At 37.0% G+C, this 25,137-nt stretch overlaps 2 protein-coding genes across 2 annotated transcripts; one reads left to right on the forward strand and one right to left on the reverse strand.

The window, feature by feature from the left end:
• The first annotated feature begins 10,165 nt into the window (after nucleotides 1-10,165).
• LOC104110720 (UPF0548 protein At2g17695) lies at nucleotides 10,166-11,953 on the forward strand. The gene is made up of 5 exons (XM_009620259.4): nucleotides 10,166-10,341; nucleotides 10,463-10,556; nucleotides 10,647-10,823; nucleotides 10,925-11,123; nucleotides 11,477-11,953. Exons 2-5 carry the CDS (start codon nucleotides 10,498-10,500, stop codon nucleotides 11,654-11,656), a joined length of 615 nt encoding a protein of 204 aa, XP_009618554.1. The 5' UTR covers nucleotides 10,166-10,341; nucleotides 10,463-10,497; the 3' UTR covers nucleotides 11,657-11,953.
• Nucleotides 11,954-15,319: 3,366 nt separating this feature from the next.
• On the reverse strand, nucleotides 15,320-15,885 carry LOC138904748 (uncharacterized). The gene is made up of 2 exons (XM_070193253.1): nucleotides 15,663-15,885; nucleotides 15,320-15,528 (listed from the first exon to the last, which is right to left on the reverse strand). Exons 1-2 carry the CDS (start codon nucleotides 15,883-15,885, stop codon nucleotides 15,320-15,322), a joined length of 432 nt encoding a protein of 143 aa, XP_070049354.1.
• Between the last annotated feature and the right edge of the window lie 9,252 nt (nucleotides 15,886-25,137).

Here is a 25,137-nt window from a genome sequence, read left to right on the forward strand (position 1 = left end):
AAATATAAATCTTTCACATATAATTCTTTCGAATAAATATCTTTTGAATATAAAATTCTTTCAAATAAATATCTTTCGAATATACTTCTTTCAAATAAATATCTTTCGAATATGCTTCTTTCAAATAAATATCTTTCGAATATAAATTCTTTCAAATAAAAGTCACTCTGTGACACCTTATTTCATAATCATAAAATACGGGTCTCAGCCCACTTTTATATTTTCGTAACACGGGTCTCAATCCATTTTCATGTTTTCACGGCACCTCGAGCCCATATTTCTATCAAAATCGCACGAACAACTCACATGCCAATAATAAAAATCATCATAGTTTTCCCGATCCCTCGTGCCCAAATTTCATATATGTTGCAGCGTGCAACCTGATCTCATATAACATTAATTATACCTGTTGCGACGTGCAACCCGATCCCATATAACATAATTCGCTCGGCACTAGCCACATGATCACAATTTCAACATAGATCAGACTATTATCAGGTTTACCAAAATAACAAGACAAGTTGTACAAGATATAAAAATAAACACAAGGAAAATCACAACATCACATGAAAATTACCAACGCAATAACCCCACATCATCACATAAAAATTACCAACACAATAACCCCAAATCATCACATATCATCCCTGATAATAGCCGCCCTTATCTCTCATATAACCACCCTTATCACTCCTATAATAGCCTCCCTTATCCGTCCGCTGTGACAATATCAATATCCACCTTTATCGCTCCCATAGCCACCCTTATCGCTCCTATAATAGCCTCCCTCATCACTCCGTTTAATAGCCTCTCTTACCACTCCGCCCAGATAATATCCCAACACACATAACAACAGTGAAATGCCACCCTTATGCCGCATAATGTCAACAATGGAATGCCTCCCTTATACGCCGCATAACAGTAACCTAAGTCACACAACAATTCATACAGAATATTATCACAACAGCACAACATCATCAACTCGTATTTAAAAATTGCCCGTAAGCCACAACTATTCCAAAGGTACAATAAAGTCAATTAATTTTACAACAGATAGTCCACGGCTCAACACAATATATATAAAATCTCAAAAAAATAACCACAAGGATGGGAACATAACTCATCATAGGACAACACCTTCTTTAATCTAAATTTTTGATAAATATATAAACGCCTCAATTTAAACTTATTTAATTAATTATTTGCAGATGAAAAATCCATAATGTGATTAATTCCAAGAAATATCAAATCAACAAACACACAGAATTAACATAAAATCCAAGTGGCAATCACACCAAATTATCATATAAAATACAAACTCGACAAACAAGGAATGAGGAATGATAAATCAAGGATTAACTAAGTTCCAACAATTTTCCAATTTAATACTTAAGGGCGTCTACAAATTTCAAACGATATAATTTGCACAGATAAACCAAGTACGTACTCGTCACCTCGCGTACATGATTTTTCAATTACATAATTTTCCCATAAGACTCAATGTCTAAGGGGTAATTCCCCCACTCAAGGTTAGGCAAGATACTTACCTCAAGCAACTCAATCCACTGGTAAGCCTTTTTCTGCGATTATCCAACTCCGAATGGCTCGAATCTAGATGAATATTTCCTTGAAAATCCTTCGAAAAATCGCGACAAACCGAGCTTTCTTGATTTAGCTCTTTAGTGATATTAAAACCTCCAACTACTCTCACAACTTCGAACTACATCAACATAATTCGATTGGACCAATATTAGTAAAATTTCCAGGTTTTAGGTCATTTAGGCATTTTATCAAACACAGGTAGGCATGAATCTCTACATCTCTTAGCCATATAATTAGTTCATCCAACTACTACTATTTACCAATAATTTATTCCACCATCATTCTTAAACAATTCATAACTTCCAACATCACATATATGACCATCCATCCATACCCAACCAACAAAATTCCATCAAATAATCACCTTTCAATCTATACAATGGTTATGTATTTAAATTGGGAATTTATGGCTTCCAATAACCATATCATAACTTCAAATACTTAATTCATACTCATATTCCCATAATATATCGATACATGTAAGGAGAGTAATATATCGTATGAAGCTATTCAAGACTTTAAATAGTTGGAAGGAGCGTAAATGTTCAAAACGACAAGTCGGATCGTTACACCTGTGATGTTTTTGCATTATCTTGTTGGTTGAATTCATTGATTCTTCTTAGTAATTGAAAGGGGCTAGTTGAATTATTGTTTAGACCTAGTTAGGAGGATAATCGAAATAGGTTCTCCTAAAAGACCAATCCACTACGAATTCGTTCATATCTTCACCAAGCAGAAATTGGTTCATATTGTGAGGTTGAGACTTAATCGAGAGAGGAGTTTCTACCAAACGTTTGAACTAATAATTGAGTGAATTCGAGAGACTCACTTAAACATTAAAAGTGAATTAACTAGAGTTAAATCCCAGATAATTATCTTGCACCTATTCAATCAACCCCTATTTTCTCCTATTGATATCTTCCTTGCTACTTTTGTTTGATTGTCATTAGTCAATTAGCTCTAGATTCTTAGTTAATTTTAGTTTTAATTCACATTATTCTCAACTGTTGATCATCTTGGATAGCAATCTAACTACAAACTACTATAATACTCTTTAACTCTAATCTCTGTGGATACAATATTATATTTTGCTATATTCGACGAGCGAGCATAATTTTGTGTTGTGTTTTTAGCTTATCAAATTTTGGCACCGATGCCGGGGAATGGTAATCAATAGTGTTGGAAATAGTTTGTAGTGCTAATTCAGGAATTTTTCTTTTTATTTTATTTTTCTCTTTTTACGTTTGGGTGCTCTTTGACTGTGCGTAGGCTACATGTTAGATTGGTGCATGGCCCGATCTTCTAGGAAGGAATTGCTACCATACGAACCAGAAATCGAGAAATATATATGACATTTGAGGAAGGAAAAAAAATCTTCTCGAGAATACAGAGACAGTTGGGCAATCCTCAACCAAAGAAAAGATGGCGGGAGATGATGATAATGTTGATTTGGCTGCGAGAGAGGTAGCCCAACTTAGAGAAAAAGCTGCATGAGATACTGAAGAAGCAGCTCTCAGAGATGCACAAATTGTTTATGAGGAGGAGATAACTCGAAGAATAGCTCAGAATCAGCCTTTGGTTCCAGACCTGTTCGAAAATGTTGCTCTAGGCCAAGGGAGACCACTTGGTGATTACGCTAGGTCGGTCTACAACCAAGGTTTATCAAGTGTGAGACCTCCTCCAATTGCAGCCAACAATTTCGAGTTAAAGCAAGGGTTGCTTCAAACCCTTCAAAACAGGTGTGTCTTTAGAGAAAAGATGAACGAAGATCCAAACAATCATTTGATTAACTTCGAGGAGATCATGAACACCTTCCAATATAATGGTGTGTCACAAGATGCAGTCTACTTAAGGGCATTCCCTGTCACTCTCAAGGATGATGCAAAGCACTGGCTTCGAAGCTTGGCTAATAGATCGATTAGAACATAGGATGAGATGACCAGAAAATTTCTTGACAAATATTTCTCATCAGCTAAGACGGGCAAGTTTAGAAGGGAAATCCACAACTTCTGTCAGAATGAGACTGAAACGGTATTTGAAGTGTGGGAGAGGTTCAAAGAAATAATGCGTAAATGTCAGTATAGTGGAATAAAACTCTGGATACAACTCCAGGATTTTTGGGATGGATTGCACCAACCTCACGCAGGACATTGAGCAACACAGCTGGAGGTCCATTGATAAAAAAAACTCCAGAGGAGATAGTCACAATTTTAGATGAGTTGTCTGAGGATGCAAATCAGTGGCCCTCTGAAGTTGCAGAAAGAAGAAGAACAACGGGTGTTCACTAAGTTGATGCTAAAACATCTGTGTAGGTACAACCTGATGCCATGACAAAGGAAATAAGGAAACTAACTTTAGCTTCAATACATAGTGATCCCCATACAGCGTGAAATATATGTGGAAGAGGGCACCCTACTCATAAATGCCAAGCCTCGATCGAGGAAGTTAATGTTATTGGTAATTACAACTTCAATGCAATGGGTCAGAAGCACCCCAGTTTTTCATGGAGTTCACATGGGGGTACAACAAATGCATGGCAACAAAACAACTCCAGATTTCAAGGAGCGCCTGGTTTTGTGAATCAATAGAGGCCGTAGTTTCAGCCTCAATAGCCAATTCAGTCGGGGTTAGAAGATCTTATGAAATCCTCTATTGTAAAGACTGATGGAAGATTAGATGATCATGGTGCAGCTATCAAAGAACTTGGAACATGTTTGCGTAACTTGGAGAGACAAGTGGGACAAATTGCAACTTTATTAGCTGAGAGAATCCCAGGTACTCTGCCAGCTAATACTAAAAATAATCCCAAAGAAATGGTAAATGTTGTGACCTTGAGAAGCAGACAAGTGTTGAAAGATACCACTCCAATTCAAAAAGAAGCTGCACTTGAAAAAGAAAGTAGGAAGGAGCTGAAAATTGAAGATGGTAAGAAGAAGAAAGGTAAGAAGGGAGTAGAGAAAGAGAAGAAGGAGGAAACTTCAAGAAAGGGAAGACCCTAATGAAGAGAGCAAGCACATGCCTGATCTACCTTTTCCCCAAAAGATCTATAGAGAAAAGCTGGACAAGCAGTTTGAAATATTTTTAGATATGCTGAGATAGGTTAATGTAAACCTGCCATTCACTGAAGTTCTCTCACAAATGCCAGCTTATGTAAAGTTCTTGAAGGAGATCCTTACAAAGAAGAGGAAGATAGAAGAGACCTCAGTTGTCAAACTTAGAGAGCATTGTAGTGCAATATTGCAAAACAAACTCCCACAAAACCATGGAGTTTTACGATACCTTGCTCTTTAGGCACTCTTAACTTTGATAAATCTTTATGTGACTCTGGTGCCTCAATTAATCTAATGCTATTGTCTATTTACAGGAAAATGGAGAAGGGGATTGGAGAGATAAGGGCAATGCCAATATCATTTGCAGCTGGCAGACCAAACGACTATAACACCCGAGGGGATAGTAGAAGATGTTTTGGTGCGGGTGGATAAGTTCGTATTTCCTATAGATTTCATAGTGGTGAATATGGAGGAGAACAAGGAGGTCCCCCTCATTCTAGGAAGATCATTTTTAGCAACGGGTAGAGCTATACTGGATATACATGATAGAAAACTCATTCTTAGAGTGAGTGAGGAGACAGTGACTTTTGAGATGAATGTAGTAACTGGAGTAAAAAAGGAGAAGTCAACTGCAAGTGTTGAGTGGAAGCTGAAGAGTTAAAGAGAGAAGGCTCTAGTGATTGAGAAAGACAAGTGTGGGGTATACCCCAAGAAGGCTGAGAAGAAGCTCTCTGCATGGATGTGTGCACTAGTTCGGGCACGTGGAATGGAGCCCAACTTTGATTCAGACCCCGACTAGAGATTCAGGAAAGTTTCCTCTACCTTATGCTTTTTAATTGTGTGTCATGGAGACATGTCACAAATTTAAGTGGTAAATTTTTTGATTTTTCCCGACGATGGATATCATTCGACGGGTTTCTTGAGGGAATTAAGTCGAAACAGAAAATACCAAAAAGATTTTCTTTTGTAGTTAGTGTATTAATTCCCCCTTGGTTTTTCTTTGTGTCGCGGTTCTTTTCCAAGGGTTTTGTTTGAACCAGGTGTAGTTAGATTTTTGTTTTTAGAAGTAGAAAAAACTTGTGCTATGATTTGAAATGGAAGAAATATCTCTTGACTTTGTTATGCCTTGAGAATAGTGAGTGCTTTAGTTGTGACGCTTAAGCTCAGTTTTTGACTCTTATATAAGTACCTTAAATTGTATGATCTTAACTTTGCTTAACAACTTTGACTAGAGTGTCTTTATGAATCCAATCTTGAGTGAGTTATGTGCCATGTGTATGTGAGGTTTGTATGATTCTGTTTATTGCATTTGATGTCTAGAACTTGCCCCGTGTATTTGTAAAGCAAAATAGTAGTTTTGTTTAGTCTTGGAAGTGATATAGACGTTTCTTTGTTGAGCCAGCTATATAGTTTTACCCACCCAATTGTTATGTATCTTAGTTAACCCCTTTGAGCCTGTAATCCTATTTATTTGGCAATCACATTTCAAGCCTTACCCATTTATTTGAATTGACCATTTATTTAAACCTTGTACCTCTCGTGAGCACTTGAATCGTTATGAACTTTGTAAAAGTTGAAGTGTGGGGTGGTTGGTTTGGCTTTGGAGTAGAACTAATGAAATAAGGAGGAAGGTGCACTGAATTGAAAAAGTAAGAGCCACTTGAATTGAAATTTGTTTTATGTAGTTGTATGATTGTGAAAAATAATTTTTGATAAGGGGTAACTCTTGATGTTTTTGTGCTTAAAGAATAGGGAGTTAATGCATATTGATGTTAAGGTGGAGTATGGTTTGACATAAGTGTGAGGTTTTAAATGTTAAATTGTATGTATTAAAGTGCTTAGGGAGGTGTAGTCATTCTTATATCCAAATATATCCTACCCGTCCCGCAGCCAACATTATAACCAATTAAAGTCCTACTTGATCCTTGACTGAATAAGCTCAATTAGTAGAGTAGTATACTACGAGCAAACTTATGGTTCATCTTTTGTGACATATGAATGTTGTTTCTAAGAGTGAGTGAATTCTTTCTATCTTGAGTTCTTGATTGTTCTAAATTTTTATGGTGTGTGAAACTACTCTCTTTTGTTGTGTGAGGGCACTTGATTCATGAAGGAAAGGTAATGTCATTGACCTCTATGTTATAGTAAGTGAGTAAATTGTGAATAATATGTGGTGCTTTGAGTCAATTCTTGAGGTGAAGATGTTACAGCATTGTGCTTAGTCTATTTTAATATTCTTAGTATGATAATTTATGAGAGTTGTTTAATAAAGTCGTGTCATTATGAAGTGTAGTTTGATTGCTCGAGGACGAGCAATGGTTTAAGTGTGGGGTGTTGATGGCAGGCTATAATCTCATGTTTTAGTCGATTCTTACACTCTAATTTACTGCACTTTAATTGAGTTGGAGCTTTAATTGCTAGTGCTTTGTACTAATTCTGTATTTTATGCCTTGTAGGAGTGATTCCGATCTATGTAGATATTATAAAATAAATTCAAGCTATTCGAGAGCTTTGAAGTCCGATTAAATCCCAAGGATTAAGTCGGGATTGAGTTCCGGGATCAACGGATGATAGTGCAATGAAACGAAGAATCGAGTAGGTATATTGCGCAGTGTCCAGTAAAATACACATAACCTTTCGCTTGGAACTCCGTTTGAGCTCCACAATATATAGTTGGAAATCTATTTAAAAGGGATACAACTTTCATGTTTTAAGTTTTCCGAAATTCCCAACATAACGCCGACCACATGCGCGATCGCGCACTGGGTGCGCATATGAGGCAGAATAGGGTGATAAGTGCGCGGCCAAGTGCGCGAGCACACTTCCAGGTGCGTGGCTGCTCACGTCCTGTCCGGAAAAAGTGTCCTATTTTGCGTAGGAGAAGGTGTATTTGTTTGGGCCCGACCCTACTTGGTATATATACATGAAAAAATGGTATTTTAAGGATTTTTGACACATCCAAGACCTAAGGAGGCTAAGGAGGAGGTGGGAGAAGGAAAAGCACAAGGGATTCATCATTCAATCCTCACTCAAGACAAGAGTTTGGATCGTTTTATGATTTTTTTTTATATTTGTGATGAATTGCTCCATATCTGTGAAATAGTTCTCTTTAGGGATTGATGGATTTGATGTATTGATATTTATTTGTGGATATTAGCTCTAGTTTTCTATGTAGTGAATTGTTTTGGGTGTTTTAATTGTTGCATCTATATTCACATGTTCATGTAATCGAGAGAGGCATAACTTGTGATGTTTTTGCATTATCTTGTTGGTTGAATTCATTGATTCTTCTTAGTAATCGAAAGAGGCTAGTTGAATTATTGTTTAGACCTAGTTTGGAGGATAATCGAAAGAGGTTCTCCTAAAAGACCAATCCACTACGAAGTCGTGCATATCTTCACCAAGCGAAAATTGGTTCATATTGTGAGGTTGAGACTTAATCGAGAGAGGAGTTTCTACCAAACGTTTGAATTAATAATTGAGTGAATTCGAGAGACTCACTTGAACATTAGGAGTGAATTAACTAGAGTTAAATCCCAAACAATTATATTGCACATATCCAATCAACCCCTATTTTTTCCCATTGATATCTTCCTTACTACTTTTGTTTGATTGTCATTAGTCAATCAGCTATAGATTCTTAGTTAATTTTAGTTTTAATTTACATAATTCTCAACAGTTGATTATCTTGAATAGCAATCTAACTATAAACTACAATAATACTGTTTAACTCCAATCCCTGTGGATACGATATTATATTTTACTATATTCGACTAGCGAGCATAATTTTATGTTGTATTTTTTATCTTGTCGGCCAGCCGCCGGATTTGACCACCGGTAGGTCTGGTCGGCCAATCATGGCTATTCCCCTATCTTTCCCTTCTCACTCGTTCTTGTGGAAAAAAACACTGCCGATCGACAGTGAATCGACGACCTCAAATTTGCCGGAAACTTCTCTCCGACGTACTTTAGCTTTCTTTAACTTCTTTTGTATTTTATCTACTTCTGCTTGCTAGATCTAATGAAAGACAAGCAAGAAAAGGTTGCCGAATTTTTGCCGGAATCTTGCTGGAAAAAGTATTGGCGGCCATTTGCCTTGCTTCTTTAGCAATGCTATTCCGGCGCTCATCGTCGTTAGAGTAGCGTCCTGGCTAATCATTTCCAGACATTCTCCAATCTCTTGATGCCATTACTGTTTTGGCTTTACTATTCATTATTGCTTTGCTTTATGACCCATTTTGGTTTATAGTTTTGTCTGGGTTTCACGACCTTTTGTGTGTAATATTTTAGTGTTGTTCCGGTGTTTTCCGCCGTGGTAGCAACGCCGTCTCCGGACGTTAATTGTGGCTATAAATTCGGGTGCATGTCTTTCTTTGAATCTAATCAGATTTTGGATTTTTGGTGACTTTAGTTGGTCGGATAATTTCCGGCGACTCCGTTCGTTTCAGCCACTGTCCCATGGCCGGCGCTTTGAATGGTCCTGATAATTTGAAGAAACCCATTTTCAAATCTTGTTCTTTAGTTGAAATCCAGGTGCTTTGAATGGCCGCCGGACATTGCTTTCTTTCTTTCTTAGTATTGTTATCCAGCAAGATTGGGGATCGGGCAGGGGTGCGGTATGAAAAAAAAGGAGGGGTGGGGGGAATTTTTTAAATATAGGTGGCTTTTTTAATTAGGGAATATATGGTTTTAGATTTTTAAAATGTAAAATGTTATTCCACGTGTATTTATGAGTGCTCCGTTACGGATGAAGGACATATATGAGCCTATTTGTTAATGACAAGGATAAAATAAAAATAACTTTTAATGCAGGACTAACATGTCCTATTTCACATGGTAAACAGACATTTTAAACCATTTTCCGTACATTAAATGAGAGGAGTACTTTTTTTAAAGTCTTTACTTTCCCTTAATTTCTTATCAATTAATTTTCACTTTTATGATTTTGCAACATATAATGTTCTATTAAATTAACGGCTATTTCAACTTTCTCAAATCGAACACAATGTTCCCAATTGAATTATCAATTAGTTTTCACTTTTATGATTTTGCAACATATAATGTTCTATTAAATTAACGGCAATTTCAACTTTCTCAAATCGAACACAATGTTCCCAATTGAATGAAATTGGAGACATTCATGGACTAACCTGAATTCATGTCCGATAAATATACTATTACAGTAATCTTATTAGATAACTACTGAAACAAATAAGTATAGTAGTACAACAATAACAAATTCAGTAAACTTTTACAAGTGAAGTCTGTGAGACAGAGATAAATTAAGAATTTGAACTTTATGGGTTCAGATTCGTAATTCTACCACATCTTATCTAATTTAATGAGTTCAAAGTTTATTATTTATATATATTTAATAATTTTTGGGCAAAAATATAGGATATGAGCAAAAACTATTAATTATAATAGTATGTAGGCACACCTTATCCCTATCCTAACACGACTAAAAAAATAAATATAGTAGTAGATTTAAGAAATTAGAAAAAAAAATCATTGTATGTAATCTGTTTTTTTTTTTCTTTTTAAGTTTCTAAACGCAAAAATTAGGAAACAAAAATCTCCCTAATCAGAATTCCCAATCTGGAACACAACGTTATAATCCCAATTCCAAGTTTTATCTGCTCACTATCACTATCGCCTCACTGCCGGTGCCGGAATCTCACGCTATCCGGTAAGTTTTAAGGCGATCTCATACTCTAAATCTCCTTTATTCCTTTTCATTTTGTTGATAAATAAATGCTTTCTGTATTCCTGTTTCAAGGTTTTTGATGCTCGTATCTTTTCTTTAGCAGAAAATTAAGTGAATTGCTTACACATTTAAGTACTGATGGTATTTCTTTGCTGGACTCGTCCATCTCCTGAAGAGCAGAAAACATGTATCAACAAGTAATGAATGCCTAGAATTTGTTGTTATTTATTTCCCTTTCTATTGCTTTAATTGTAGACATTATTGTTGAGCATTTCCCTCTGTAACAGGTCTGGTTCCTTTAACTATGATAATAAATTCAGAGGAGCTACAGAAAAACCTGCTATTCAACTTAAGCAAGACAAAGAGCTTGCAAAAGATGGTTTCTCTGTTAATTACGCACGCGTTTTAGTGGGTTCAGGCCTCGAGACTTTTGAGAAGGGAAAGACTGCCCTTCAAAGCTGGAGGTATGCAAATATGAATTACGTGTCTTTATGTGCATGAACACATATGCGATCAATGCTCCTCGAAAGAATTTTTTTGATTATGTACCGCAACAACTATGCAGGCATTTTGGGTTGAATTGGGCTTTTGTTGATCCAAAAGCTCCAATTCAAAGTGGGACAAAGTTCTGTGTTTGTGTGAAGGAGTTGTTCCCGTGGCTTATGATGCCTTTACAGGTGGTTTATGTCAATGAGAACAAGAACTTGAAAAAGGGGGTGGCCTCATTTAGTTTTGGAAGCGGAACTCTGCAAGGACATTTGCTGGTCAGCTTACTCTCCTAGTTGCAATTGTCTGCTGTTGCAATATACCTTTCGATTGTTTTGGTCTTTTGGCTGTGATATATTTAGCTTCGTGTCACTCTGAATCTGGATAATCTTTTTAGCTATAGTTGCAAAACAAACATTAACAATTTGAGATTCTGTTCAATAACATGCCGCTAAGCCAGCCATTGCGAAAGGTTAACATGGGCATAGTGTCTATCAAACTGCCATGTTTATTAGAAACGATAATATTCTATTTGAAGATTTATGTTTAGCATCACATCTTAATATCATTCTCCTTTATATTGTGGTAACTTTACAATATACGGTGTTCATGATACCTCTTATTTGAGCAGGCTGGTGAAGAACGTTTTTCAATAGCATTGGACGAGAACAACCAAGTTTGGTATGAAATACTTTCCTTCTCAAAGCCTGCACATTTGCTGTCACTTTTTGGATACCCTTATGTACTACTCAGGCAAAAGTACTTTGCTCATCATTCCGGTAGTGCAGTGAGGAAACATCTATCAGCTTAAAATATGTATAGTGCACTGAGGAAACATCTGTCAGCTTATAAAATGCGGGACTATAGCTTCCAGTTCCCCTTTGTAGACAAGAAAGCTCTAGTTGTAAAAGATTCCCTTCCATAATTGTATTGGTTTTCGATCTCATGTTTTATGCATGATATGCACCACCTTGTTGCCTATAATGCAATTCAAGTCCATTAGCTGGATAATGAGTTTGACAAGATTAAGGGAATGCGTAGAAGAAAATCTACGCATAAGGACCTTGTAATGAGTACCGTTTCAGGATAAGGTCATTCGATTCCGTGTGTATTTCTCTACTGTTTCCATCTTCCTTGAGTAGCTGTTATTGTTGTTTCGCCAGACATAAAGAACGGGAATGTCAGTTGATCAATCACTTGACAGTTAATTACAGCTGAATCCCATCCCTAGGCCACTCACACACCTTTCTCTCTCCATTATCTCATAATCAGGATTCTGTTGGAAGATTTATAATCTTGTTGCTACCATGTTTAAAGGTTTATACAATTGTGGCCATCATGCACCTTATTTGAGATTTTCTTCAGCTACCTTAGGTTTTATACTTCAAAGATCCCATGGAGGTTTCACGTGTCCAACTCCCCCTTTTAGGAGGAAGAGAATAATACCACAGTGGTGGAGCTCTGATTTCTTTGGGGTGGGGGGAGGGGAGGGGAGGGGAGAGAGGAGGAGTTACATGGAAAAAGTAGAGGAAATCTTCACAAAAAAGATTAGGGGGAAAACTTATTTATTTGTGAAAGTAAAGCTTGAAAGTGTTGAACCACTGCTGTTAGCTCCCATCGTTGGTGGAAGGTTGAGACAAATTCAGAGTAGTCATTGGAACTCTTTTGTTCTAAGAAATCTTATTTTCTTGTAACATATTGGTGTAATAATTTTTAGGTAAAAAGTGGTAAAATAAATGTAAATTTATCTAATTGATAGCTGAGCGTAGAGGGAGAGAAAGGCAGGACTGAGTGGAGAGACCGCTGCGCCCAAACTGATCCAGTGGGGGCCATACTTGTGTGTCTGAGGTATGGAGGAAGAAGCAGTATGATGTGATTAGGTTCTTGCTTAGGGTAAAGTGCTGAGTGTCGCAACTCCCACCCATTGTACATGTTACCAGACTACAAAGCCAAACAAGGCTTTGTGATCTGCCAAGTTGGTTGCAGAGATTGTGGAAGGAAGAGGCTTGTTCTCGAGGGTATTGTTTATGGTAAACCCACCAACCAGGGCATCACCCAAATTGAAGTTCTAAAGCGGTGCGAGCTCTCTATTCTTGATCGGATCTGGAACTTTGCTGTTAAAAGATAAAAGGGTGTGCGAGGAAAGGGACATCAGCAGCACAAAGCATGTCCTTAAAGAGGACAACCTGAAATACTAACCAAACTCTGTCGACCGCTACCGTTGATCAGCTTGGCATTTTTGAGCAATTGTCATTGCTTAATTTTGCCTTCTCTGTTGCTCCCTTTTCAGTCTTTTTGTGCACAAGTCCTGCTGTTTACTTTGCTGGATAATAAGCAGCAAATTCCAATCCTGGATAGTTTGATACACATTACTACTATTCTATCAAGTAATTGTTTCGTTATAAAATGCATGTACACACCTTCCGCCTTAATTATTAAGTTCCATGTCTCGAAAATAACATTCTTACTGTTGAATACTCCACTAATTTATAATTTGATCATGCAACTTAAATTCTATGAAAGTTAAATCTCAAAACCTCACAACTTAACTATACATGTTACCGATTTTGGCACCTAATGCACTGCACAAACTTTACTATATCTGAACAGTTGAACAAAAATCTGATGCTTAACCTTAGTGAATTTCTGTAACCTTATGTTTTGTTCTTCACATTGTTTATATCTATGTTTAACTTCTCTTTGAGTTAACATTTTGCATTGTGTGCATCTCATCTACTAGCAAAGTAACATGAAGTGAATAGCAAGATCATACCTTGTTGCCAATGAAAGGCGAAATCCAGGACATAAAGGCAATGTGTGGAGTCTCCCTACATCCATTATTTAAATCTGATAATGAGTTTAGATCTATTCCAAATATATATAATTTAAAAAGCTCTTTATATATACGTATATCTCGGGTCAAAATCTGTATACAGCCACCACTGTCTCCAGTTCAGAACTTTGTTCTGGTTAACATTTCATTCTTTCATTATGCATAACTTGGAACTTGAGTATCGTCTTTCCAATGAGACTAGCTAAAAGGGCATGTGAGGAGCTCTTCTGCGTGAGAGGAGTAATAGTTCAATTTTGAGACAGTATTAACTTCTTTTTTTTTTTTTTTTTGAGAAGGTAACATTTGTGTGTATTGATATATAATAGTACATAGGTTGTACTGAAACCATATTTACAATAGTCAAAAGGATAGACTACTGAGCTACAATCCTAGCAGTATTCTAGGGCTTCTAGGATCGAGACAGTATCTTCTGGCCACTTTTGTTCACACCAAAAATAAAAAAGTAGGACGCAATTCATTTTGATCTTCTGTATTGAATTGCTACTATCCTCAAAGCATCTAGAGTTTCTCTCCTTCCAGATTGTTCATCATATAAATGCAGGGACAGTCCTCCAACTATCTCTGCTTCCAGCTCCAGTTCCAGCTTCATCCCAGCTAGAGGGGCATTGTCCATGAAATATCTCTGAGGTTAATGAATATCTTCCATAGTTGATCCGTGATCTTGCAGTGTAGAAATAGATGGCTAACTGTCTCATCTGTTTCCCCACATAAAAAGCACCTAGAGCATAGTGGGATCCCTCTTTTCATAAGATTATCTTGGGTCAAGACTGCCTCCTTTGCAAGTAACCAAGTGAAACATGATACCTTGTAAGGTATCTTGACTTTCTAGATATGTTTCCATGGCCAATTAGTGATCTGTGCGTTAGTATGATTTAGCATCTTATATGCCTCATTCACCTTATAGATTCCTCTGTTGTGGCCCTTCCACCATAGTGAATCCCTTCCATTCTGAAGTCCTTTGAATGCTTCCAGTTTCTGGTAAAGTTCAGCCAACCTCATCAGCTCCCAATCATTCAGCCCTCTTCTAAGTATCAGATCCCAACCTTGAGGAGTCCACATTTCGGCTATTGTCTTTTGCTGGTGTTGAGCTAAGCCATTCATATCAGGAAATAGTTCCATCAAGCTTCCAGATCCCATCCAGTTATCCTTCCAGAAGGAAGTTTTGGTACCATTTTTCACTCTGATGTAGGATTGGCTCTTCACTGTAGACCAGACTGTTCTGATGGATCTCCATAAACTAACCCCATATGATGTATTGACTTCCTTTGAAACACAGTTATTTTGCTCTCCATATTTAGCTTTGATGACATTACTCCATAGGGATTGAGGTTCTTGAGAGAATCTCCATAACCACTTCATCTTAAGAACCTTGCTTTGGTTTTTTAAGTTCCTGGTGCCTAGCCCACCTTTGTTTTTGCCAATCGTCAGAGATTTCCATTTCACTAAGTGATACCCCTTCTTTTCTTTGTTTCCTTGCCAAAGGAAAGATCTCCTGAGTCTATCCAATCTCTGAATAACACTTACATGGATGGGGAAGAGTGACATCATGTATGTAGGAAGTGAGTCAAGTACTGAATTGATCAGAGTCAATCTTCCTCCCATAAATAGATACCGAGCTTTTCATCTGGATAACTTCTTCTCGCATTTTTCAATTACTGTATTCCATATCTCCTTGGACTTGGACTTAGCCCCTAAAGGCATGCCAAGATAGATAGAAGGAAGAGATCCTATTACACCTCCCAAAATCAGTGATAGTTGCTCCATGTCAGGCACAACATTAATTGGATACATATGACTCTTTTTCCAATTGATATGCAGTCCTGAGATACCTTCAAACAAGACCAGAATAATTCTCAAATACCTCAACTGCTCTTCTTTTGCATCACAAAAAATAGAGTGTCGTCACCATATTGGAGATGCGTAATCTCCAGGTTGTTGTTGCCGCTTCTTGCTACCTCAAAACCTTTGATCCATCCATTGATTTTTGTAGTTTTGATCATATTGTTCAGCCCCTCCATAGCAATTAAGAAGAGAAAAGGAGATAGGGGATCTCCTTGTCTTAGCCTTCTGTGTGTAGGGAAGAAACCTTCAGGGGATCCATTAATGAGAATGGAGAATTTAACTGAAGATATGAAAGCACTCACCCAGTTGATCCATTTCTTCCCAAAACCCATTAGTTCCAGCATTTTCAGCAAGAATCTCCAATTAACATGATCATATGCCTTCTCAATGTCTAGTTTGCACAAAATTCCTATTTTTTTTTAGTTTGTTTCTTGAATCTACTGCTTCATTGGCTATTAGAACATCATCCATTATTTGTCTTCCTTTGATAAAAGCCATCTGCTGTGCACTCACCAATTTGTTTATCACCCTTTTGAGTCTCTCTGTTAGAACCTTCGAAAGGAGCTTATAAAAACTGCCTATTAAGCTTATAGGTCTGAAGTCTCTGAGTTCCTTGTCTCTAGTCTTCTTAGGAATCAAGGCTATGTATGTTGCATTGAGGCTTCTTTCAAACAGTTCTTGAGAGTGGAAATTATGGAGAGCCTCCATGATATCCTGTTTCAAAATGTCCCAATATTTGATGAAGAAACCCATAGTGTATCCATCAGGCCCTGGAGCCTTATCTACTGCACATAACTTCAAACATGACAACACTTCTTGTTCTTCAAAGTTGCTTTGCAAAAGCTCATTTTCTTCTTCTGATATTGTGGGGCAATTATCGAAATTAACTTCAGGTCTCCATTCCATAGCCTCTGAGTAAAGATTCTTGTAGAATTCAGTGATCTCAAACTTGATTCTCCCTGGTTCCTCAATTGTTTCATCATTCACCACTAGTTGATCAATGTTGTTGCATCTTTTATGTGCATTAGCAGTTTGGTGAAAGAACTTAGTATTCTTGTCTCCTTCCTTAAGCCAAGGAGCCCTAGATCTTTGCCTCCATGCAACTTCTTCATTTTTCAGGTGTTCCTCATATTCCATGAGAATAGAAGCCTTTCTCATAGATTCCTCCTCAGTCAGTGCTGTTGTTTCTTGGATAGCATCAAAGACTGCCAATTGTTTTAGCAGGACGGATCTTTGGACCCCCAAGTTTCCTTGGCTACTTTTGCTCCATTCTCTGAGTTTGTCCTTTAAAGCTTTGAGTTTGCACGCTAACACGTAGTCTGGCCTCCCATGAAATTCGAAAGAGGTCCACCATTCTCTGATCCTATCTACAAAGCCCTCTATATTCAACCACCAATTATCAAACTTAAAGTAGGATTTGGTTTACTCCCAAGACCCACATTGTAGTGAGATAGGAACATGGTCTGATATCAGTCTTTGTAGGGTTACTTGTTTTATGTTCCTAAATCTGCCATCCCAATTTTCTGAAATTAAGATTCTGTCAATTCTGGATGCAATGACCTGATTATCTCCTTTGAACTAAGTATAAGTTCCCCCTTCTAATTGAAGATCAATAAGTTCCATGTCTTCGATAAAGTCTGAGAACTCTACCATAGCTCTAGACCTTCTGTTGCAATTCCTTTTTTCGGAAGGAAATCTAGTGACATTAAAATCACCACAAACAGCCCATGACCCTTCCAACAATCCTCTTACTGCCCCTATTTCCCCCCATACAGTTCTCCTCTCAATGTCATAATTAGGAACATATACTCCTGTGATATGACAAGTAAAATTTTGCAAAAGAGACTTGAATTTACATGTCAGAGTATAAGCTCCTATTGTAACACTTCTCCTTCCCAAACGCTACCGTCCCATAGCATTGCAATACCTCCTCTTGTACCACTGGCTTCCAGACGTGCATACCTCACCCATCTCCCTCCCCAAACCTGACTAATAACCTCCTTTATATCCCCCTCTAATTTTGTTTCCTGAAAGCATATAATATCTGCCTTCCACTCCCTCACCAGACTTTTTATAATCCTCATCTTAGCCAAATCATTCAGACCCCTAACATTAAATTAATCAGCATAATTCAATGATTGGCAGAATATTCCCTCTACTTCTTTTTTCATTACTTTTGAACTTGACATCAAAAGAGACTAGATCTTTCAACTCTTTCTTACCTTTGAATCTATTCTTTTTGATATCTAAATCTGATTCCATCCTTCCACTTTGTCTGCAACTATCGATTTGTAATAGAAGCTCCAAAGCTTCTTCTTCATGACCCTGAAAATCCACCCCAAACATCTTACTCAATTTGATTAAATTCTGATGTACCCAAAGTGTTGCATTCATCTCTTTTTCTGGAAATGAATTGCGGTGCTGAACTGAGACAGGAATAGCATCTTCGACTCCCCAATCTTCATCATTGATCCCCGAATTGAGCTGCCTCAATTGTTGTTGCTGCCCAGATTCGACGAATGATCGATCTTCTCCCACTCTGTAATGGCCATAGCATCTTCTACCTTATCTTCCTGTATCTCTGTCCCAATTTCTACTTCTGGCCCGATGCAAATAATTGAATTTCCAGTGTAGCTAGCCATTCTTTCAGTTTTCTCTTCATGTGATGGTTGAGTGTTTAGAGAAGTGTTCTGGTTTGCGTTGAAAGCTGCTTTCAGTTCTTCTAAGCAGCAGTCAAATTTCATATCTACTGTGGGGCTTTGTTGAATGTCATTAAAAATGACTTGGGCCGAAAAATCAGGCCCAATTGTTGTAACAGGTCGATCCCTAAAAGAGTCTAACAAATTTCCTTCCACTACCCCATCTGCATGCTTAGCACGTGCCTCTTCATTAAATTCAAAACTGCTTTTGCTGCACCCTACGTGCTCCACAACCCGTTGGCTGTTCTTCTCCGGCAACTCCGGCAAGCCTAACCCAAATCGAGTTTGTTTTTTCGCCCAGATTGGGATAAAAAACTTTACCCCGTCTCTTTCTATGACAACCTCTAATGGTATATTCCGACCATCTCCAGTTATTTCGATCCTAGCCCACTTTATATGGTTCTTGAGTTCCGTCTCTTCCTCAGTAGCTATCCACCGACCGCATAGTTCTCCAATTTCTTTGAAGATCTTTTGTGACCACAGGTGCATAGGTACTCCTATGGCTCTGATCCATGTAGTTTTAACTGGAAGGGAGTTGGGGATACACCCTGCAATGGGATTCCACCATTCTAGGTAGAACCTTTGATTCTTCCATCTCCATTCTCCTTGGATGATCTGTTCAACCATGTTCCTGTTTGGGAACTCGAACAGGTACAAGTCCCCAGCCATGTCGTACATATTCACCCCAACAACTTTATTCCATGCGACAGAGGCCCATCTCCTGATATCTGCTAGGGTGGGTCTCTCCTTGACTTCCTTCCCAAAATATCCAATGACGCATCTTTTCAGAAGTCCATTATCCTTCTCTCTAGGTATTTCCGTGATCTTTATAGTTCCATTTAAAATGTTGCCTTGAACTCCATGAGGCATGTTTGGTTGCCATTTACTCTCTTTAACTGCTTTGGCATATGGGTAGTTTGCTTCAGTGATTCTGGGTGGGACTGGGATGATTAATTGAGGTTCACCTTTAATAAAACTTTCTATCTTAAATGCTACATCCTTCCATCCTGCATTTATGACTGACTCAGGAATAAGAATAACTAATCTAGCTACCCCATGTAATGACAAGATGCTCATATACCTCCCATGTTCATTGTACTTCCTGGTACAGAAATATTCTGAATTTCTGTCTTTTGTTTTCCATCTCTTTACCACATTCTTTTGGTCTTTTGAAGCCTCTTTGAGTACAAAACAGGTCCATTCCATAATCTTTTGACTCATTGTTGATCGCCTCATCATGTTTCGACTTCTTTCCACCCAGTCAAAGCATGTGTCTTTGTTGGAGTACCATCTGGTAATGTCAAAGGATTTAAAACCAGCATTGAAATAGATTCTGCTTTCCCCCATTTCAGATCTTATTTCAGTTGTAATTTGTTGTTGCCTTGGGTGGACATTGGATTTGAAGAAGGAAAAAGAGGATTCCGATTAGCAGGTACACCGAAAAATAGTAAAAGACGTCGGAATTAGTGTATTGTTGGATTGGATGGCTCGGAACAACCTCGCGATGGGGCTGTCTGAAGAAGAAAAATTGAGATCTGGTATGAATATTACTCACGCGCCGGCGCGTGACGAAGTAGTCGCCGGAACTGGGTCACGCGTGAGGGCGCGTGGGAGGTCGTACGCCGGCGATTCTAGCTGGGTTTTGGTCGCGGTACGCTTGTCTCTTGGATGGTGGTGGTACAATCCTAGGATTCATGAGAGAGAAATGCCTCGGGGTAAGTGCCTGAGAGCATCTTTTAAGTCTGGTATATAATACTAGAACCTTTTTTCTTCTTCTAATATCTAGACAGTATTAGCTTTTAGAAGAAAACAATTCAAGCATTGAACATATAGAAGAACAGGTCTAACTGAAAGACATACTTAAAGACACGAATATAGCTAGTAAGACAAATCAAAGTTAGGGCCATAGACATGATAAGCTAGTTCTTCAGATTATTGTCCTAAACAGTGCTAAAGTGAGGAGACTGGGATGCTCAAGCCATTTAGGCGGAGGCCAGAATATCTCAACATGCTCTGGAAATGGCGTTATTCCCCCAAACATTCGAGTCTCGAGGTCATAAACTTCAGTCTTGAGTCCACAAAATCTCAAACGCTCATCATATTCTTTTCCTTCATCATCAAATTCTTTGAAGTATACACAATTACCTTTACATCCTGGAAATTCTTGAGCAGAAACAGAGAAGGAGCAATCTTGAGAAATGAAAAATATCCGATCACCCAAACTTTCGACTTGAATCCAAGCCTTTTCTTCCCAGTTTAACCTGTAAACTTTAGTCTTCTCCTCGTAGAGCTCAAGCAGAAACAGCTAGTTTCTCTGTAATATCACTCCATAATTCGGGAGGAAGATCTGGCCATTGGACTTCTCTGTGTTCCATCTTCGCTGGTTTTCGCCACATACCCTAGTCCACATTGTTCGTTTTGTAGTTTTCCTACTTTATGAGGGACCGTTTGCAGCCATATAATTCTCCTACCTTTGATAGAATTCCCTTATTTGCAAATTACATCCAAACTAAAAGTATGTCTTTTAGAATAATTTGTCGATGCTCCTTTATTTTAGTAATCAAAATTACTTTGATAATCAACACATCATTTATTTTAGTAATCAAAATTACTTTGATAATCAACACATAATCGATATACATAAATATAAATATTATGAATATGTTAACTTCTCCACAGCATATACGGCCAAGTACTCATCCAGCCAACATATGTACATACTGACTTTCCCTTTCTCCATATAACGAGGACTAGTTTTTTGTTCCTTTCTTAAAAGTTGAAACGCATTTAAAATTTTTTGAGGCGGTATGCTTGTATTTTTTTTATCAAAGGTGGATGTTATATTAATGCAGCGAATAAACAAGTAGAGCAAAGGTGCCATAGCATCCTTTGAATTTGGCTCACCTCCAGTAGGTAATCTCTCCGGTGCCTCCAATGCCACTCTGTATAATTTACACGTGTCCATTCAATAATTTAATGGACAAGATTTATTTTGTTAACCAACTAGTATTAAGTATTAACTATAGTTACCAATTATCATTGCCCTATCATTTCCGCCTTTCCCTGTGAAAGGCAAGTAAGAACCTTTCCTTACCTGTCCAATCTCTCCGAAATGTAAAACAAGAAGATGTAAATTACTAATACGAAATCACTATAAAAAAAGAAAACAATTTTATCCCAAATCTTTCAATAAGAAGAGGAGCAAAATCAAAAAGATGTACTTGGTTATAAAATTTAAAAAATCCAAGAAATGAGAAGCATTGGACTATTTTAAAGCTTGGTTTTGACGGCAATGGTGATGGACAAGCTACGCTGTTGTCTCCAGGAAAGAAAATTTTTAACTTGGGGGATTTTTTTAAACTATAAAGGCCAACTAAAAGACCTAAAGAGGGCATGAAACTTGGGAAGAATGAATAAGGGTTGATGCACTGATGCAGAATTTGTGTTTCTCTTATGAGATCAACTATGTTTTTTCTTGGGTTTTCTTTTTCTCTAGTTTTACATCTATAACTGTAATCTTCAACTGAGACTACTCTCTTAGTTTCAGCATTTCTCTGTTGAGATTCTTCCCATTTGTTCATTTACATGATAACAATTTCAGAGGTATAAGATATTATGAAATTGTAATTTTCCAGTTATTTGGTTAATATAAAATTACAAATAGATGTTTTCATTTACTTGCTCTATTTTCTTGAGAGAATTGGGATCGAGGGAGGGTTTCCTGCTATGGCAGTGAAAGGAAAGAGGGAAGAGGGAGAAGAGAGAACTGTTGGTAACCATAGTTAAAACCAATTGGTTAACAAAATAAATCTCGTCTAATAGATTATTGAATAGACACGGGTAAACTATACAGAGTGGCAACGGAGGAACTGGAGAGATCATGAACAGGAGGTGAGCCAAATCCGCATCGTTTACAGTCCAATTTGGGAAAAAAGTCCTCCCAATATAATTCCTTTAACAAAGTAATAGAAAACTTAGTTAAGTTATGTGCTAGCTTGTTTAGACTTCTAGGAAAAAGCACTATGCTGTATGACTAGAGTATAATCGATGAAAACTACTACAAAGTTGTCGCGATGGTTTTGGATATTGAAGGCTTAATGATAATATCTTGGACATGACTTTCGGTATTAAAGGGTTATAAACAGAAATGTCATAAAACGCATTTTAAAAAAAATTCAAAAACCCCAAAAACAGCACTAGTCATTTTTCTCATTTGGTTTAAGGGCTATCTTATCAAAATATATTAATTTCAACAAAACATATATATATATTTTTTGAAAAAAATGATGGTGTTGGAGCTAGTTTGTACCGAGGGCACAACCTATGGATTACTTATTATCTCCTGTTAACATAGGTCACAAGTAACTCTATCCATCAAAACTTAGACAAAAAGAAACAAAAGAAGACTTGGTATTCACATAAAGAGCAATAACATTAATGTAATGAAACAGGAAAAACATGGTGAAGATTTCTTACTAATTCTGAGTAAACAACAACTTCCTGTAAAGGAACACATTCATCAAGAGTACTACTAGTCTTAACTCTGCGCTAAAAAACTTGAGGAATTAATGGCAGATAGCACATTCCTCATCCAGGACAGTTTGAGGGATATCTTGCAGGATTGCATAGAGGTGATCATAACACGCAGCGGAAGACAATAACAATCCTAGGCAGATCTTTTCGTGTTTAAAATTTATTTTGCATGTCAAAGATCGGATTTAAAACGCTCTTCACCAGGTACGTCTTAGATCCGATCTTTGACATGCAAAATAAATTTTAAACACGAAAAGATCTGCCTAGGATTGTTATTGTCTTCCGCTGCGTGTTATGATCACCTCTATGCAATCCTGCAGTGGTATCAGAGCCGTGGTTTATTGTATCTAAATTTTATTTAAGAAATATTTTAAGATTATATTTGAAGAGTTCAAATCATAATACATGTGTTTTGTGCAATAGTAAAATTATTTTGAATGCATATGAATTGATATTATTTTATTGTGAATAAAATATGTATTCATATAAGTTAAGCTATTGAGATAGTTCGTAACTTAAATTTGAAATTTCGTACAAGATACGACGGTAATCTATAATAGGTTATTAGATTATACAATTATTTTAATTGTTATTAGTTTATGAGATATAAATTAATAATAATGTTCTAGCATGAGTTATTTTATGTGACATATAGGATAAACATGTTAGAAGATGTTGAATTTCGTTTTTATGTCACGTGCTTGTTCATTACATAATTTTAAATTATTTATTACATGTGATGTAAATTAATTTAGGACTAAGCATGTAGACAACTTGAACTAAATTCACATTCTATAAAAGATTTGATCTTTATGTTATTAAAAATTATTTTAGTAACAATTCTCTCTTACTAAAATTTGAGTTCTTAAATAATAAAATATAAGATATTTTATTGTAAAGCTATCCATCAAAATAAATAATTTTATTTATTTCTTGTTTATAAGGAACGGCCTGACAACCAGGAGACTTATAGTTCGAGAATATGTTAAAATTATTTATTGCATTAGATATATGGATTGGAAGAATTATTTAATTTTACACTAGACGCCTGGACTACCCGGGAGAGTATAAAATTTAATAAGTTCTTTGCTTTCATGATGGTTGAACTCAACTATGCCAATAGGATCAACCTGACTACCAGGAGACTATTTAACATAGAGCTATTTAAGGATATCGTATGGGGATACAATTGGTAAAAGTACCTACCTTTAAAATATATGTGAGAAACGACTTGACTTCCAAGGGGTTCACTAATCTTTCAATAAATTTATGGGGATATGCTTTGGAAGCAGCAACATACTTACTTAATAAAGTTCCCATTAAGTCAGTCTCTACAACACCATATGAGATATGGAAAGGACGTAAGCCTAATCTTAAGCATATTAAAGTTTGGGGTTGTCCAGCTTATGTTAAGAGATTTCAATCTGATAAACTTAACTCAAGATCAGATAAGTGTAGGTTCATTGGGTATCTCAAAGAAACAATGGGATATTATTTTTATCACCCTTCTGACTATAAAGTGTTTGTGGCTAGAGGAGCAACCTTTTTGGAAAGGAAATTTCTTTTGGAAGGAAATTATAGTGGAGAAATAGAACTTGATGAAGTTCAAGAAACAAATGAATCAACACAAAATCAAGATCATGAGACACAAGTTAAAGAACCTTTATTGGATGTTTTGAAGTTGACAAGGAAGTTGCCATCTTCCACGGTTGAAGTTTAAGAACTAAATGTAGTTCAAGAACAGGTTAATGAACCAGTTCCAAACCAAATTGAACAACAACCAAATCCAGCACAAGGTGAACAAGTTGTACAAGCACCTCTTAGAAGGTCTATACGAGAACGTCATGTACCAACTAGATTAAATCTAATGGTACAATATGATGTATCAAACAAGGATGATCATAATAATGATGACCCTAAGACCTATGAAGAGGCTATACAAAGTTCTGATTATGAGAAATGGCAAAAGTCCATGGAATCTGAAATGGAATCCATGACGGAAAATAAAGTATGGACTTTAGTTGAACCTTCAAAGGATATAAAAACCTATAGGTTGTAAATGGGTTTTTAAGAAAAAGATCGGAGCAGACGGAAAGGTGGAGACCTATAAAGCCCGTCTTGTTGCCAAGGGATATCGTTAGAAAGAAGGAGTTGACTATGACGAGACTTTCTCTCCCTTGGCAATGCTCAAATCAATTCGGATTTTTCTTGCTATAGCAGCCTACTATGATTATGAAATATGAAAAATGGATATGAAAACAGCTTTTCTTAATGGTGAGCTAGAAGAGGATGTGTACATGACACAACCTGAAGGTTTCACATCTCCGTCTGATCATAATAAAATTTGCAAGCTATAAAGATCCA

This window comes from Nicotiana tomentosiformis, chromosome 2 (genome assembly GCF_000390325.3).
Source record: "Nicotiana tomentosiformis chromosome 2, ASM39032v3, whole genome shotgun sequence".
NCBI lineage: Eukaryota > Viridiplantae > Streptophyta > Magnoliopsida > Solanales > Solanaceae > Nicotiana > Nicotiana tomentosiformis.